The sequence below is a fragment of the Colletotrichum karsti genome, assembly GCF_011947395.1.
Source record: "Colletotrichum karsti strain CkLH20 chromosome Unknown Scaffold47, whole genome shotgun sequence".
Taxonomy (NCBI): Eukaryota; Fungi; Ascomycota; class Sordariomycetes; order Glomerellales; family Glomerellaceae; genus Colletotrichum; species Colletotrichum karsti.
The window spans coordinates 26,847-43,906 of record NW_024065947.1 but is presented as its reverse complement, the minus strand read 5'-3'; the positions used below and the strand labels follow the sequence as shown (position 1 = coordinate 43,906).

Genomic DNA, 17,060 nt, shown 5'->3' with positions numbered 1-17,060 from the left:
CGAATAGCCTGCGCAGCACCAACAGCCTCAAGAATCCCGATATGCTTCATGACCCGATGCGCAACATTGAGGTCTTTGCCGCTGTCGAGGAAGACAGCTCCTATCAAAGCCTCAACCGTGGTTGCCTTCACGTTTTTCCCCGCCAAGATTTGTGAAGAGTTTAGATTGATGCATGCCGTGAGGCCGATCCTATCGCATAAAGCCGCGAAGTTGTCGTTGATGGCCATTGATTTCAACTGCCTGTCCGCCACCACTGAACCCGCCAGGCTGTCAGATCATGTTCACGCGACCATCAAGGGGTTGACTGAACAGCGGGATCATACCTCTGTAGTCGTTCGCTTCAACTACGTTCTGAACGATGACGAGACCGATGACCTTATCGCCGAGGAGAGCCAGGCGCTTATTGCCTTCATCGATGGCGCGGTCCCGGATGACGAGTACGTCAGACCGGGCGCCTTGTAAAGCTTCCCACAGCCATCTCTCCGGGTCTTTGAATTCGTAATTTGCGATACGGGCTGCGTGTGCAAGTTTCTTGCCTTGGTCGGGGTTTGAGGGAACTGTAGGAGCCGTTGTCGATGAGATTGTGTGGGAGTGCCGCAAGGACACAGAGAAAGGTCTGATGTGAAGCGAAGAGGTCGAGGCCAGGCAGACAAATTGATCAGGCAGAACCAGACGACTGCTAGATGCCGCATTTCGGGTTAACAGCCGCCGAGCAGCCACTGAACATGACCCGACAATCCGTCTCATGATGTTGGGTGTTGGCGGTTGTGATTGATGTTGGAATCAGAAGAACGCTCGGCCCTATCCATGGATCCCCGCGGTACCTCATCATCGTGAGGACGCGGGGTAATATTGATGCGGTGCACCCCTTGCAACCCGCATTTGGTGACGAGCTTCCTTACTTGTCAACCTCACGTCTCATCGATGCCAACTAACGCCATTGCCTACGTATGTTTACTTTCGATAACAGAGACGTATCTCAAGTAAGTTTGAAGCGCAAGACGGGAAAAGTGTACAAATCCACTGACGCTCAACGGGATAACCCAGTAGGACAATAGCCAGTCAATCAATGTCTCTCCATTACATTAGTAAAAGTTGGAAATTCATTCAGAAAAATGAAGGAGGCAAGTTTGTATAGATTTGGAGACTTTCGAGAAATTTATTTGTCATGAGTTGCAATTTGTCGTGATGAGAAAGGCAGGGCAAGACGAATAGCAAAGCACTTGGCCTACCAACCCCAGAAACATAGATTGCAAACACCGCTGTCGAAATGAACATATTACTCGTTCGGTCTGACGAGAGGAGTGGCCCAAAGAAATCTACGTTGAATGCTGCTCACCCACAAGATCTGTATCAAATTAAAGTCGCAATGCCCGCGAGTCACAATTGGTGAGCTGTCTGGGATACTATGGTTTCTCGGTACTGCTGAAAGTGCCATACTGTTGCCGTGAAACAGCAACATCATCAATATAGAAATGATATGTCCTAGAAAGCCGCAAAAGCTCCTGGTTACTTCACCTAACCGAATTTGTCTTTGCGTGGGAGTTGAGTTGAGATTTCTGGATCTTCTATTGTCAAATATCGCATCAATACAACCGGGCATTCATTTTTTAATGTGATTTTTGTTTTAAATAACTAACCGCAACAAAAACTCTGTTTCCTGTAAGCCGAGGCTCTCAGCCACCGTAGAGTCGTTGCGGAATGAGTCACTATCATAACACTTTCTCCTCCAATCTACGGGGCGGAGATGATCGCATCAAACCTTCGGTCAACAGTTCAAGGTATGGAACTTCGTAGAAGCAGCTAGAATCTAACGATATTGTGGTTAGAGTTGCTCTCGCCTGCCTAAACCTTCCACGGGTAGCCGCTTCAAGGAAGAAGCCTTGTGGTGAGGGTTACCAAGATGATCTTCTTTTGAGTAAGAATCAGAATTCCATCAATAAGGCATCGAAGAAATATGTACACTGATTTTAGAAACAACAAACATTGTTCCAAAATCTACCATAACATGGAGTTGGAAGCCCAAAATCTTTCAAGCATGGAAAAAACCTGCAGCAGAGAGGGAATGGACCGGACTTGAATACTAGAAAGATGAGTGAAAAATCGAAGGAGGAAGTAGTGGCCAGAGGGAATCGGAAGAATAGAGGGGCGATAAAAAAAGTTGGAGTTTTTGAGACCTTTTGTTGAATTCACCAGACAGGACTTTCCTGGAGCCTTCACCTTGGCTTTGTTCTTTTCAACTGGCAACTGCCACTCGACCCTCGCGCCTTCCTGTGCCGCCTTCGTTGTCGAAAAGACTCCAAACTTCTAGCTGGGCTTTTTCTTTTTCAACTTCTTCACCCACAACCTCATCTTTTCGGCCACAAATAAATCACCCAACCCATACCCTTACACTTCAATATTTCCAATCGCATCCTACCACAACGAACATTCTTCACAAACCTCGACGAAAAAACACACGATGAAGGCCGGCAAGAACACCGTCACCGGAGCTTCGACCTCCCCCACTGCCGCTACCGGTCCCGCTCCTGCCTCCGCTGCCGGTTTCGGTCCCGTCTCACCTATCGGCCCCGGTCCTGCCACTTCTCCCAACGGCGCTCTTACCAACCGTACCGGATCAGTCACCCCGGCCAAGCGATCCCTGCCTGATTCGCCTCTAAGAGAGAACGAGATGTTCTGTGAGAAGTGCAAGCAGGTCCGCCTCAAGTCGGACTTTCTCCGCAACACAACGATGGGCAGGCCGGAGTATTTCAAGCAGTGCGAACCGTGCCGCGACAAGAAGAGGAAATCTTCAGCCGCCCTCAAGGCTCGCAGACAGAAGGAGGAGCAGGAGAAGAACGAGAACGAGACCAAGAAACGTCAGACGCCGAAGAACGATGGTGGCAAGAGTCGCCAGAAGGTGAAGGCCGAGAATGATGACGTCCAGTCACGGCAACAAGAACGGAATCAAGGAGGAAAGACGTACCAAAGAGAGCAAACGCAGGCTCAAGAGCAGCAGGAGCACCAAGGCCAGCAGAATCATGGATATCAGCAACCTGAACACCAGTATTATGGACAGTACAGTTCTGGAGAGCAGCACCTCGGACAGCAGCATCTTGGCCAACAGAATCATGAACAGCAGAATTCTGAGCTGCAGCAGCATGAACCGCAGCCGCTTGAACCGTACGCCCAAGCTGCGCAGAGACCTCTGCAACAGCAGGAGTCCGAAGAATGCCTGCAAGCTCAGCAGCAAGATTTCCGGACTCTGCAGCAAGGTTCTCCAATGCCGGACGTCGACATGAATGAGGAACTGGGTACCGCGTACTCAACGAGCCGCCTCATGCCACAGGCTGAGTCTTACTCATCTCCGGGTACCGATGTTTCGGAGGAGATGCCTGGCCATCAGTCCCACGCCTTGTCGACGCCAGTGGCTGATCCAACCGCTCAAACCCAGCACCCAATGAACCTCGTGCGTGTTCACCTTCATCCTGTGTCCCAATAACCATACCGGAACTAATACCAATCACAGGACTACATGCAATTGGAAGAAGACATGGCGTACTACAACGACCAACCCGCCGGATCTGTTTCGCCGAGCGCTTTCCTCACCACCGACCTCGAGGTCCCCGATGGCATCACCGCTTGTGATTCGAACCCGGCTAGCATGGATGGTTCCCGACCTGGACGCGCCGGCAACTTGGTCGTCTCCGACACTGGTTCACCCGGCTTCGTCGTCCCCCATGCCGGACCATCGAAAGCCGACCCTTATCCTTCAGCCAGTCCCCTCGGTGACCTGAGCGTCTCGCTGATGCCCTATTCAACTGCCGGCCAGATCCCCGGAGGTGTCAAGCTCACCAGCGAGCACTTCGAGCTCACCCATACGGTGGTTCTCAAAACCGCTTTCCCGGACGATGTCATCAAAACCCGGATCGACTTCGAGCGCAGGAAATTCAGGGATGCGATGAGAACTTGCCACTTTCTCCGTTGCCAGAGCGATGAGAGTTTGCGCCGGATCTGGAGAAAGCGCGAGGCTGCCATCGTCCTGGATCTTATCGTGGTTCCACTCCCTGAGCCGCAGCCCGTCTTCGGCTCAAGCTATGGTGACGGATCTCACCGAAACATTCGGGGTGCTTACTCCCAGGCTGACCCGACCCCTAAGCCCTGGGCCTGAGGTGGCTTGAGCTTGTTTTCTATCTCCGACCACGCACAGATGAAACGATACCCGCTCGATGAGAGCCTTGATTTTGTATGTTAGTTTTACTTTGGGATGAATCGGGGAACCAGGATGAGTTTTGTTGGTACGTGTGAACATAGCAAGTTTGGACCCGGAGGGCGTAGCTTCGTGGCTGGTATCACGGCATCAATTTTGCAGTGGCCAGGCATCGCCTAGATCAGTTTAGCCCCGCTCAGACTTGAGTTTATTAGATAGCTTTATTCTTCTATAAGGAATAGCCATCGAGAATATTTGCCAGTGAGAACCGTCTTGTGGGCATTTCAAAGAAAACACACGAATCATCCTCAAGGATCAGTCGAGCCAATGCGATAAAATCACGAGGGAGTTAGCATTGAAGGCGAAGAAAAAAAAGTGAGCAAGCTGAATAACAACACCGGGAGCGGCGAACGCCCACCAATTTAAGCTTTGTGTTGACCAAGGGAGCTGTTCATTTGGCTCAGAGTTTACATCTTGAAGTTTTCTCCGTTGACATAGAGCTTGATGGTCAGAATGACCCTCAATAATGTATATAAAGTCGTCCCGGTATCCTTCTGAGAGTGGTTTTCTCCTGCTCATTCACCAAAAATCAAACCACCCTTGTTCATCACTCCTCTTATCTATCTTCAACTCCACCTTGATAACTACCACAACTTTCGACAAGAACAAACGCACCCCTAAGATGAATAACACCAAGATGAACGACATTATCAACGATACCGATGACATCAACGCCATCAAGAAAAAGGCTCGCATCATGACCTGCCTCGACAAAGAAAGAGTCCAACAAGCAATGGAGATCATCGGCTACGACCTCAGCGAAACTGACTGGCTCTGGGAGGCTCTGCAAGCCCCAGGGTCAGTAGTAAAACAAATCGGTGACCGCTTACTCCTCGAAGGCAACCGAAGCCTCGCGGCACACGGCACGAAGGTGATCGATCTGTCAATCTCCGCGATGGCAGTTCGATCAGGTATGGTCGCCGGCCAGATCAACGACCTCGCGCAGAAAATCAACAACAAGCGGTTTCTCGCGGCGATCTGCGATAAAGCTGGCTTGACAGACTGTATCAATCAGAACTTGTCACAGAAGAACGGAGTCCCGGAGAGAGTCAAGGCCAATACAGTCGAGGCTGTAATTGCCGCGGTTTTGTTGGATGGCGGACACGGGGCAGCACTCAAGGTCATGCTGCACTTGGGGGTCCTGCCGGTCTTGTCAGCCTGAGTAGGAGAGCTTTAACGTTCCAAGCTCTTCTTTCTCTCGAGAAGTGTGTCGAGCTACTGTCGATACTCGGAGGGCTTCATTGTAAACAATCGGAGGGCTCTACTGTCAATACTTACTCGGGGGGGCCCTATTGTCAATGCTTGGAGGGCGACGGACAAAGAAGACGGACGACGAAGAGATATGAAGTATGATAATGAACAATAATGAACGAGCCACGAATTGGATATGTAATTACTTAAGGAAATGTTTCGTATCGTTCATGGGTTGATAGAAATGATATCATCGGCATCCACTCCATCAGGCAAATTGAATCGTCAATCCTTCATGGTTCTCAGAATACCACCGATCCCAGCAAAATCCAATTCAGCCAAAGTCTCATCCCAGACGCGGTCCATTAACACCTTGCCTTCAGGTGTATACAGCAAGGCAGCAAATCTGCAAACTTCTGATTAGCGAATATGCTGTACAAGAATTGTTGAACACATACGGATGGACCTGCCAGCTCATCAAGAAACAGCCGTGCGATTCCTTCCCTTTGTTGACTACAGCATCAACGAAACACGAAGCCCCGACGCGTGGGGTTCTGCCAGTTGCACCAAAGGCCCAAAGACCCCATTTCAGCAAGCCAGGGGCATCGCGTCCGAGGGCGGTGCCCTTGCACCAAGCGGGATCTGCCAGGTTGATGATGACATCGTCGGCGGAGACATGGTCGACGAGCTTCCATAGGAACATGTGCGCCATCAGCTTGGAAGAGTTGTATGTCTCGGTGCTGAAGTACTTCGGGTCGTCGAAGGATGGGAGTAGCGGGTTGGCATCCTTGTTGGGAAAGGTGGCCGCCAGAGTAAGTGCTGCACTGACAATAGTCAACCGAGCAGGTTCGGCGTTGTTTGGGCGCTTAGCCTTTAGGATAGGCAAGAGAAGACCTGCCAAGAGCATCGTGGACAGGTAGTTGACTTGGAAGGTTTCTTCGTGTCCGGTGCTTGAATTCTTAGAGAACGCCATCTTCATGATGCCTGCGTTGAGAATCACAATGTCAATGCGGGCTGGGTGGCGCTCGGCCTTGCTGACGAAATCCTGGATAGAGTCATACGAGCTCATATCAAGCTGCCAGATGTCGATGGTAGTCTTGGGGTGTAGCTTGCGTAGCTTGGCAGCGGCTTCATTGCCCCTTTCGAGAGATCGAACGGCGAGAATGAGATGCGATAGTCCGAGGTCTAATAGTTGCAGGCCAGCCTCGTAGCCAAGCCCGGTGTTGGCACCAGTTATGATTGCTGTTTTGCCTGAGAGGTTGGTGCCTGGATTGGGCCATTGGGGTTTGGCACAAAATTGATTGTAGAAGAATACTCGACCAAAGGAGAGAGTTGACGGAGAGAGATCCTTTGAGCCAGTCATGTTGACAAGGAGTGAACTGAATGGGAGAATTGATGAGTCGAGTGGTCGAGAGATATGATGAAGATGTCCTGAATGCTGTGATCTGGGAAAAGAGTAGAGTTCAAGATGTTACAGACGTCTCAAATGACCATTATTTATACATTGGCGCTTCATTCATCTCTCGCAGCTTCGGGATGCTGCCATATCTCCGAAGACCAGTTTGTATGCCATTTTGGGTAAAGGCGATGAACGGTCAGCGCGGCTGATGGAAGCTATTCCCAAATTGGCAAACATTGTGGTCAAAGCCCGAGCGACGATCATCGTTACCCTCCAACTATTCCCGATGTCCTAGATCACTTTCGTAGTTAAGGAGAAGTCCAATGCAGACTCTACGAAACTGCGCCCGGCTTTATGAACGGGTAGCGCTATGCGATAACTGACACCAGAGACAGACTCAGGCGAACTAAACATATCCAGCCAGACTTTTGAGATTTGAGATTTGAGATTTGAGATTTGGATTCAATGATCTCTTGTGTCTTGGTATGATAAGTAGACCACTGTCAAGCCACCTTGATATGGATGAAAGTGGCAAACAGGAGAAACTCTATTCATTCGAGAGAATGTGTGGTCCATCCCCTCCTCGATGGACGATGTTCAAGCTTCATGGTGAGATGCCGCGATTTCCTTCTCGTCGCGCGCCAGAGCACCAGCATGACCGTCTACCCGACGCTGGTCGATGATCTCCTCCGTCTGTCGGCGCCAAGTGCGTGGCATGCCCTTCCGTGTGAAAAGAATATCCATGTCTTCGAGGGAAATACCTTTCGTCTCAGGAATCAGGAAGAAGGTGAAGGTGAAGCCAATCACCACCGAGCATGCAAACAACAAAAACGTGCCATACGTGATATCTGTCATCATATACGGCGTTGAGTAAACGATGGTGAACTGCCCAAGCCATTGCGCACATGTTGTGAAAACGAGACAGATTGATCGGATTCCCATTGGAAAGACCTCAGCACTAGAAGAAGCTGTGAGCAAGACCATCGTTGTTTCCTGAAGTTCGCATGGAACTCACCAAAAGATCCATGGAATACCGTTCCAAGAAATGGCGTAAAATACGGCGAAGATGTAGATCATGACGATTGCGACGTAAGCACCTGGAGTTCTGTCGCCTGCAGAAAGCTGGCCCGCATCGAAAGACCCAGACAGTTTGGCGAAGGCTCCAAGATAGAACAAGGCGATAGCAGCTCCCACTGAACCGATCATAAGAGACTGCCGTCGGCCGAGAGAATCAACGCCCCAGATCATATACAGCATGGTTGCAAATGCTTTGACGATGCCGAAAATGCCCGTGGCTAGAAGACCGACGCTCGTGCCAGTAAACCCAATCGATTGGAAGATCGATGGTGAATAATAGTTCAAAGCGTTGATTCCACTGAGGTTTTGTAGGAACATCAAAGCGATACCAAGGAGCAGGCGGCGCCGGTTCGTGGGAAGTTTGATTTCACGGAGCTTTTCAAGCACCCCTCTGTTTGCCCCGAGAGCGTTTTCTTCCTCAATCTGTTGGAGAACGGTATTGATCTCCCAGTTGAGGTATGGATGGTCGGCAGGTAGCTTCCGTAGGCGCTGAAGTACTTTGCGCGCCTTTTCCGTCCGACCAGCGTTGAGGAGCCACCGGGGGGACTCGGGTTGAAGGAACATACAGATACAAAGAAGACTTCCTGGAATAATCTGCAGCGCGAAAGGGATATGCCACTGCATATCTGAGGTGCCCGAGATGTGGATGTTGACTCCGTAGTTAACCCAGAATCCAATGATCTGAGAGAACTGAAGGAAAATTTCGAATACGCCGATGAGACGCCCCCGAATGGCCGGCGGACCGGACTCGGAGATGTAGACAGGGATGATCATGGAAGACGCTCCAACCGCGAGACCTAGCCGAAATTGATGTCAGCTCAATTTCTTTGATTTATCTTCAAGCATAATAATTGCGAGAAGATTGCAGAGCTTACCTGTAAGTACGCGGCCAGCGTAAATGAGAGCGAGATTGCCACTTGCGACAAGCTGCAAGACGGCACCAAGGTCGAACAGGGCGCCACATCCGATCAGCACCCATCGACGGCCAAGTTTTTCAACAATATAGTAACAAAATAGGACACCGAAGAAGCAGCCGCCTTGAAAGGTGCTGACAATATTTGCTCGAAGTGCAGCGAGTGCGGTGCCAGTTGACGAGTCGAGGCCGAATCGGCTTTGAAAGGATGGAAGAGCCATAGTGCCCCCAATGAACGCGGAGTCGTATCCGAACATAGCAGATCCCATGGCAGCAGAAGCCGCGAGCCCGTAGATCCGCCAATTGTAGACCTCAGCCGGCGCTGGGTTAGCCGAGTCATCCTGCGGCCGTTTGAATATGTTCACCATGATCGCTAAAGGCTGTGTGATGAATGGAAAAGAGCAAACAACCAAAACAAACTGCTACCGTGGCACTGGTACCGAAGGTAAGGTGATGCATGCGTTAGCAAGATATCGGGTGGGTTCGTCCGTTTATTTTGACTCCCAACCCCAGGTTTTACCCCAGACATCCACATTCCAATACCCCAGACTCATGATGTAGAATTGGGTGAACGTTCTCCCCTAAATCGACGTACCAGCTATCATCGCAGCCGCGAAAGAGGGGGTTTAGGATAAGGAAGAGTGTTCTGCCGCTGCCAAGAGGTCAATCGAGCAATCACGATGATTGCTAGCAGATTTCGATTCCAATGATTCGATAGGAGATGTATCTTTCAAGATAGTGGGGCATGCAGAGTGTGCCAGCTTGCCTATTCGTGTGACCAGTCGACTTGGCCTACTACCGATTGGATGGCTAGAGTACCGTGTATCGCAGGCGGCCTGCCGGGTGTGTATTAAACCGTCATCCCTGAAAGAGCGACAGATGAGCATAGGGCCAAGGTATTTAATCATTCCTTTTGTCGCCAAGCGCGTCCATGTGGCTATGACCTTGGCATCTGGGCATGATTTATCATGCTTTGAATGATCTAATGAGCAAAAGAAGGTTTGATGGTTTACTCAATCAACAGATTGACGTCAATAATATCAATCTGGTTCACAATCCTACATGTAGGAATGAACTGAGAGCTCGTGGTAGGCCTGTTGAGTATCGTCTAAGCCATGCATAGCCACCATGCGCATGTCATACTCTTTAAACGTCTATCGTCGCTACACGAATGATCAAGTAGCCACTTCATGAGAGTGTATTGTCTACCCAAGCCAGAAACATTGCAGGCAGTAATTTGTCTGCTCGAAGTTAAATCCCACCCGGCCGGGACAGAACACGCGTTCAGCCCCGGTGACGGAGACTATAACGCGCACAGGGGTGTAAAAGAGCCTGGAACGCAGATTTTGAGTCCCCCGCTCACTTCAGTATAAGTTAATATGCTTGGCACCGAGTAAGTGTTTAGTCAGTTAAAAGGAATGCGAAGGAGGTAGAAGTTTGCGTTTGTGCCCATGTTGCAAACGCTTGGTGTGTCGCCTTATCATCGAGAATGGATTTGTGAGTAATATGTGCAGCAGGCACATGTATTATTTATCCCGAAATCACAGATATTCAACCAATTGACGGTGTAAGCACCATGAAGCGTGGAGTAGAAATCAGATAACAGGTTATTGAATACAAAATAACCATTCAGGATGCTCCATACACAAAAACAAGAACCAATGGCATGTAGTCCATCGCTGTATAGATCGAAAGTCCAACAAGCTTGAGTCAGACGGGAGACCCCTCCTTGCAACGAGCGCGAGCAGTTCCGCAGTCGCTCGCCACACCATAAGAACAGCAGCCGCCGCTTGAGTTGCACTCGAACGCATGCGTGCGAACACGCTTCGTCTTGATCGCGTACGTTCCGGCTCCAACTACACAGTTACCACAGTACACACCCTGCGACAGCCCACTGACGCATTGACAGCCGTTGTAGGTACAAGCCCGCTCCGATAGCTCGGCTGGGAGAGCTTCGCGGGCTTGGACGGATGAAGTATGGACCGTGGCGACCGCAGCGGCGAGAATGAAGACGATTGACGTTATCTTCATTGTGATGAAAGGGTGAAAACTGAATGAAACCTGAAGCATGATTAGTTCAAAGTATCAGCATGACCTTCGCAAGAAAACTAACGGCTCGTTTGCAGATGGATAAGGTGACTGCTTGATTTGAGTTTTCGCCGTATCTGAATAAGGTGACTCCAAGCGCTGAGACAATACGACCACCAGAGTAATAGTACTGGCGAATCCAGTAGTTGGGGTGTTACTCTACGTGCACCAGACTTTATAGCTACTCCTCATGTTTCTAAAGCAAACACATCGACTAGTCGCCGCAAAAGGCTGTCCGTCTGACATCGTTGGATGCTACATTGTGCAGCACACTTGAACTTGTGTAGTGCGGAGTGGCCAGTAACCACCTTATTCTGGAAGGTGATCGCTGTGGGGAATCACTAGTTCATTCAGCTCCAGCTGCAGTCAAGATAATCAGTCTTGTAATTGTGCATCATCAGCCAATGGCTAGCTGCAAATGAAAACTCGTTTAGAGGCGGTGTGTCAAAGCTGCGAATTGAACGCATTTACTGGTTAAAGTCTCGCGTAGATGATGTTGAAGCGCAACTAGACAAAGATGGATGGAAGACTCACGGTAGCTGGCTAAGCAATACTTTACTTACAACTCGAGAGCATCGTTCGTCCGTCAGTCACCTCAATCTAATATCCAAGCACCGCATTAGTTCACATCTAACGCACCAATCATCTCTTATTATTGGCGGCGACATGTAAGACCAATCAGCTCATGCACGTCGAGCATTACATCAGTAAAACTTTTGTTGTGTTGGTTCCCGCAAGAATACGCCTGCGACTTCTTCAAGCGATGTTTTTCAAATTGAGCTATGTCTGCTTGTGACACATACGAGATCAAAAACACAGCAAAGATCTCAGACAGTCGGACGCCGGTCACCCTTAACTAATGGCATTGCGTACGCACGGCGATAATGTATACTAAACATGCATTTCAATCCCATTGCAGCTCATTGACTGCCTTCTACTTAGTTTGTTTAACTGAAAGTACCAAGAGGATTTCCCAGTTATTGCTCGCAGCCCAAGTCCATTCATAACTTCAGAGTCAAAGGCTGCGGAGTGTTATGGCCTGATATAAGTGAACATTGGCAAAAAGCATTTTGGCCTATTTAAAGAAGTATTGACTGAGGTCTGTTAAGAAACTGGATCCCGCGTCTTTCTGTGCATCTAGGAAGCGCTCAGAGACTGAATTTACTGGTGTGTCGGCACGTTTCCGAACCTACTACGTCTCGGGTACAGATCCGGGCGGGGCTAGTGATAACCCGGCGACTGATTCACATTCGGGGCCTGTCTCCGAAGGCCGAGCCGCCGACATCGCCAAGCATGTGGGTCTTAAATACTTCCAGAGCAAACTTGCTAACGTCCTTGTCCACTAGTGGACAGTAGAGGCTTCGGCTTCCGGTCCGTGTGGTGCACCCGAGGATAGCGAGTATTCTCATGAATGGCTTCTTAGATATCAAACATGGCCCACCACGGCTGATAGGAACTATGCCATTATCAGCACCGAAATTCTAGGAGTCACTCATCTCATGATATCGGATCACAAGCCGATGATGATAAGGTCTGTCACCGTCTGTGATAGTTATGCCTGACTGTTGATACAAAAGATGCGTTCATACTCCGTGACAATAGATATTTCCAGGTGGTGAGACTTCAAAATTCACAATTCTTCAACACCTTTCGCCCAAAGAGATTTCATCATGCAGATAGTTAACCCAGTCGGCTGGGTAAGTATAATACGACTCTAGGTTGGAAGGGTTGCTAACACGAGGATTAGTACGGACTTGGCTCCATGGGCCTGCCAATGGCCCTGAACCTGCATAAGAAGCTGCAGTCACATGGGTCCAGCTTGACGTTCTCCAACCGGACGCTTTCCAAGGGTGCCGAATTGGTGGATGCAGGGGCTGTTGCGAAAAGCAGCATTGTAGAAGTTGTCCAAGCATGTGATGACATCTTCACTATGGTCAGTTCATGCGGCTTTTCGCCCGTCAATGCCTCATTTTTCTCACGTTTGATACAGGTTTCTGCCGATGCAGTCCTCCAATCATTGGTGGACGAGCTTCTAGCCAGCGGTAATAGTCTTAAGGGCAAGACTTTGATCGACTGTTCCACCATTCATCCCGATACGGCTGCATTGGTTTCCGAGAGACTAGAGGCTGCAGGTGCCTCATTTGTTGCTGCTCCTGTCTTTGGAGCAAGTCCCGTGGCTCAAGCAGGGAGGCTTGTATTCGCCATGGCCGGTCCCCAAGCCGCACTTCAGCGTTTGGAGCCTCTGGTTGTTGATGTCATGGGAAGGAAGGTTATCAATATGGGCAGTGATGTTACGAAGGCGCCTATGTTGAAAGTTACAGGGTACGTATACCAGAAACTGTATCTATCTCACAATCTGACTTTGACTCGCAGCAACGTTCTTCTGGTTGTCTTTCTCGAAGCAATCTCCGAAACTCAGGTCCTCGCCGAGCAAAATGGCATTGGTATGACGGCCATGGAAGAGCTAATCTTCGAAGTCTTCGGACCGGTTCTCGGAAGCTACTCACGCCGACTGACGAGTGGCTCTTGGGCACCAAAGGAGGGCGCGGCTGGGTTTGCTGTTTCCAATACCATCAAAGACGCGAAGCATGCCCTGCGAGTGGCCAACGATCTCGGCGTCAGAATGCCGGCTCTAGACATTGCAACCAACAACATGTTGAGCGCAAGAGCATTTGGAGGGGAAAACCTGGATGGTGCTGCGCTCTACGGCACTTTGAGATCGCAGGCTGGCCTGCCATTTTGGTCAGAGAACAGCCGCCAAGAATGAATAATCAGGCAATTGCGAGGGAACTTCAGAGAGAGATAAACATAGACATATTAGACAGATACCCTCAATATCATTTATTTAGAATGCGCCTTTTAGCTTGCCTGTTCTAATCTCGAAGCAGAATATTCAAGTACTTCATTTCTGCAACAAGCACTAATTTGAGTGGAAAGAAAACGGATGTTTATGTTTGCTCGCGTTAGGTTTCTGCGTGCGGCAAGTGCGTCTCGTTCATCCACAAGTGGTGGAGTATAGAGATACTCGATAATTAACATCGACATGTTCAAAAAAGCAACGGCTTACGCGAAAAGGAAAAAGAAATCAGAAAAAAAGAGGTTACGGAGCCCCTTCCGGACAGGATCCACCTGTCGGCCCCACCCTCGGGTCCGAACGGACGCATGTCTCCGAGAACATGACTGAAGGCACAATGTCCTCCAAAACGAAAAGGAGTTCAACTGTTCGTCTGATAGTCGACCAGTTTTCGGTGTTATTTATCAAGAATTTCATCACTGTTGAAATGTATGGCGGCATCGTTGACACAACTAGCAAATAGTCATCTCATTTGTCGTTCTCAACAAGGTTGCCAAGACCTGATACCAAGAATACCAAGCAACCGCTAGAGGCCGCTTGTTTCCTGGCATTGCGAGTAAGCAATCGCGAATATCACGCCTTTTTCTTGGTATATCGCATCATCATCCCGGAATCTGGAATAAAGCTCTGATTTTCGCCCTCGTCAACCACGCCTCTCGGTCTCAACCGCGCGATTTCTCGACTGGCGTGGACTCAGCACTGCCACAGCCAAGGACCTAGCCTTCACCCAAGAGATGGTGACATTGTTTCCCAGCTGCTCGTCTACATGATAACACTCACAATCAGCATTGGCGCTCACATAACTCCCTGGCTCTTCGAATTTGGCAAAGTCTTGGCTGTGCAGCTACCTGGATCTCTCGGTGTTCATTCACCCTCCGATTTCTCTTTATGATGAAAGCTGCAAGGCTCAAATAATGCAACCCGGCTTGGATTCTGGGCATGCATACGATGGGATGCTAAGTGATTAAGAAATTTAGGCGACGTGTAAAATTTGCGAGCAGTTTTAAAGCTAGCTAGACCCTCGCGTCTTGACATACATGGCTTGACATTGAAACCCTTTGTGAGCTTGCGCCCTATTAACACGCCAAAATGTCTGAGAAGCAAGCAATCGAACGAGATTCGTCCCGGTCTTCGGATCAGGGTAGTAAGAAAGAACCGTCCGACTCGGTCAAGCTTGACCAAACGGACGAAGACATCGAGCGAGAGAGAAATAAGATTCTGCGCGAGCAGGAAGATCTCCGCAAGCAAGATGCGCCAATCATTCCCATTATGTCCTTCTTCAAGAAGAGAAAGGGCTACGACGAGAATGCTATAGCAACCCAGCCCTCGGTCTACGACAACCCTTCAACTGCGAAGTTCTTCCAGCCGCATCCGCGGTACGAAAATCTTCATCGGTTCGACCCGTCCTTCCGCTGGACTTGGGGCGAGGAGCTTCGACTCATCAACAAGCTGGATTGGAAGATTACTCTTTTTGCCTGCCTTGGTAAGGTTATTTCTTCAAATCCCTGCTTCATTTCCTGACATAGGCCTAGCATTCTTCGCACTGGATCTTCCCCGTGGCAATCTGAGTCAAGCAAACTCCGCATCCTTCCTCGAGAGCCTCGGCATGGACACGAACGATTATAACTTGGGAAACACGGTCTTCCAAATATCCTTCTTGCTGGCAGAGTTGCCGTCGCAAATGATCAGCAAAAAGATCGGACCAGATCGCTGGATACCTTTCATCATGTGTTCATGGAGTCTGGTGTCCGGGTGCCAGTTCTGGCTCAGCGGAAGAACTTCTTTTCTTGTCTGCCGTGCGCTGATTGGCGTACTTCAAGGTGGTTTCATTCCGGACATGGTGCTTTACCTCACCTACTTCTTCAAGTCTACTGAGCTACCGTTTCGATTGGCCATGTTCTGGACTGTTCGCCGCATCACGGATATCGTTGCGCCACTATTGGCTCTCGGTGTCCTCCGTATGGATGGGATCAACGGATACGACGGCTGGCGCTGGCTATTCCTGATCGAAGGCATCCTGACGATGTCAATCAGTATATGGGCCTGGTTCATGATGGCTCCGTCACCAACGCAGACCAAAGCCCCCTGGCGACCAGCCGGATGGTTCAACGAGCAGGAAGAAAAGGTATTGGTCAACCGAATCTTGCGGGATGACCCTTCAAAGTGTGATATGCACAACCGACAGGCTATCACTCCCAAGCTACTGCTGAAATCTTTGGCCGACTGGGAGCTCTGGCCCATCTACATCTTCGGTCTCATTTGGGAGATCCCGGCCGGACCACCCGACCAGTACCTCACTCTCACGCTGAGAAATCTGGGCTTCAGTACGAACGACACCAACCTGCTCAGCATTCCACCCCAGTTTCTTGGCGCAGTTTTCATGATGATGACAACGTATTTGTCCGAGATCTGGGACTCGAGAGCGTTGTTCGGTGCTTTCACTCAGCTCTGGTACCTTCCTAACCTGATTGCCATGGCTGTATTACCATCAAATAGCAGCCCATGGGCGCAATATGCTGTGGTTACAGTTCTGCTTTCCTATCCCTCGCGTAGGTTTTCCGGCGTGCGACCTGACTTTGACCTTGCTAACAGAGCCGCCAGCGCACGCGATGCATGTTTCTTGGGCCTCGCGCAACTCCCATTCCGTCCGCACCAGAGCAGTTTCTGCAGCTTTGTACAAGTAAGTCGGCGAGACAGCCAACGTCCGGTTTCTGCAGCATCCGGACTGACGCATGTGACAGCATGATGGTTCAGCTTGCTCGCGTTATCTACTCAAACATTTATCGTGAGGATGACCGGCCTGAATGTGAGAAAACATCCTGGACCCCTCAAGCTGTTGGCTTCAGCTAACCCCGATCCAAGATCGGCGCGGAAACAGAGTACTGATTGGGATCTGCTGTATGAACATCTGCATCTACCTTCTTGCGAAGCTGTTCTACATGTGGTGCAACTCGAAGCGCGAGAAGGAATGGAACGCCATGACAGAAGAAGTATGAAGACAAATATCCGTCATAACGTACTTTCAAGTTGCTAACATTTGTCACAGGAACGCAACCACTACTTGGAAACTACCACAGACCAAGGCAGCAACAGAAAGGATGTGCGGTTCAAGCACTAGAGAATCGTTGGAATGACATGAAGCTTGATCACAGCCAAGGCACCGACAGAAGTTGCTATCTGCATCAGCAGTCTTGCAATCTGGTCTTTTTAATAACAGCATATGGACTCTTCTTTTTCTGTTGCAGGTAGATCAAGACTTTTCTTTCACTGGATAACCGTTTCCTATTCC

The 17,060-nt window shown here is 49.7% G+C and overlaps 7 protein-coding genes across 7 annotated transcripts; 5 read left to right on the top strand and 2 right to left on the bottom strand.

Moving 5' to 3' along the window:
• Positions 1-48: 48 nt before the first annotated feature.
• On the top strand, positions 49-462 carry CkaCkLH20_11299 (uncharacterized protein; the record flags this gene model as incomplete). Its single annotated transcript, XM_038894013.1, has 1 exon — positions 49-462. The coding sequence occupies one exon, from the start codon at positions 49-51 to the stop codon at positions 460-462; it is 414 nt and encodes a 137-aa protein (XP_038740591.1).
• Positions 463-2,461: 1,999 nt separating this feature from the next.
• Positions 2,462-4,150, top strand: CkaCkLH20_11298 (uncharacterized protein; the record flags this gene model as incomplete). The annotated part of the gene is made up of 2 exons (XM_038894012.1): positions 2,462-3,448; positions 3,509-4,150. The coding sequence occupies 2 exons, from the start codon at positions 2,462-2,464 to the stop codon at positions 4,148-4,150; spliced, it is 1,629 nt and encodes a 542-aa protein (XP_038740590.1).
• Positions 4,151-4,826: 676 nt separating this feature from the next.
• CkaCkLH20_11297 (uncharacterized protein) lies at positions 4,827-5,411 on the top strand (the record flags this gene model as incomplete). Its single annotated transcript, XM_038894011.1, has 1 exon — positions 4,827-5,411. The coding sequence occupies one exon, from the start codon at positions 4,827-4,829 to the stop codon at positions 5,409-5,411; it is 585 nt and encodes a 194-aa protein (XP_038740589.1).
• Positions 5,412-5,725: 314 nt separating this feature from the next.
• On the bottom strand, positions 5,726-6,803 carry CkaCkLH20_11296 (short-chain dehydrogenase reductase family; the record flags this gene model as incomplete). The annotated part of the gene is made up of 2 exons (XM_038894010.1): positions 5,726-5,846; positions 5,899-6,803. 2 exons carry the CDS (start codon positions 6,801-6,803, stop codon positions 5,726-5,728), a joined length of 1,026 nt encoding a protein of 341 aa, XP_038740588.1.
• Positions 6,804-7,436: 633 nt separating this feature from the next.
• On the bottom strand, positions 7,437-9,197 carry CkaCkLH20_11295 (uncharacterized protein; the record flags this gene model as incomplete). The annotated part of the gene is made up of 3 exons (XM_038894009.1): positions 7,437-7,797; positions 7,855-8,713; positions 8,792-9,197. The coding sequence occupies 3 exons, from the start codon at positions 9,195-9,197 to the stop codon at positions 7,437-7,439; spliced, it is 1,626 nt and encodes a 541-aa protein (XP_038740587.1).
• A 3,390-nt stretch (positions 9,198-12,587) lies between these two features.
• On the top strand, positions 12,588-13,684 carry CkaCkLH20_11294 (6-phosphogluconate dehydrogenase family protein; the record flags this gene model as incomplete). The annotated part of the gene is made up of 4 exons (XM_038894008.1): positions 12,588-12,614; positions 12,665-12,850; positions 12,908-13,239; positions 13,291-13,684. 4 exons carry the CDS (start codon positions 12,588-12,590, stop codon positions 13,682-13,684), a joined length of 939 nt encoding a protein of 312 aa, XP_038740586.1.
• Positions 13,685-14,860: 1,176 nt separating this feature from the next.
• CkaCkLH20_11293 (major facilitator superfamily transporter) lies at positions 14,861-16,889 on the top strand (the record flags this gene model as incomplete). Its single annotated transcript, XM_038894007.1, has 6 exons — positions 14,861-15,254; positions 15,304-16,320; positions 16,373-16,451; positions 16,513-16,577; positions 16,634-16,761; positions 16,818-16,889. The coding sequence occupies 6 exons, from the start codon at positions 14,861-14,863 to the stop codon at positions 16,887-16,889; spliced, it is 1,755 nt and encodes a 584-aa protein (XP_038740585.1).
• Positions 16,890-17,060: the final 171 nt, after the last annotated feature.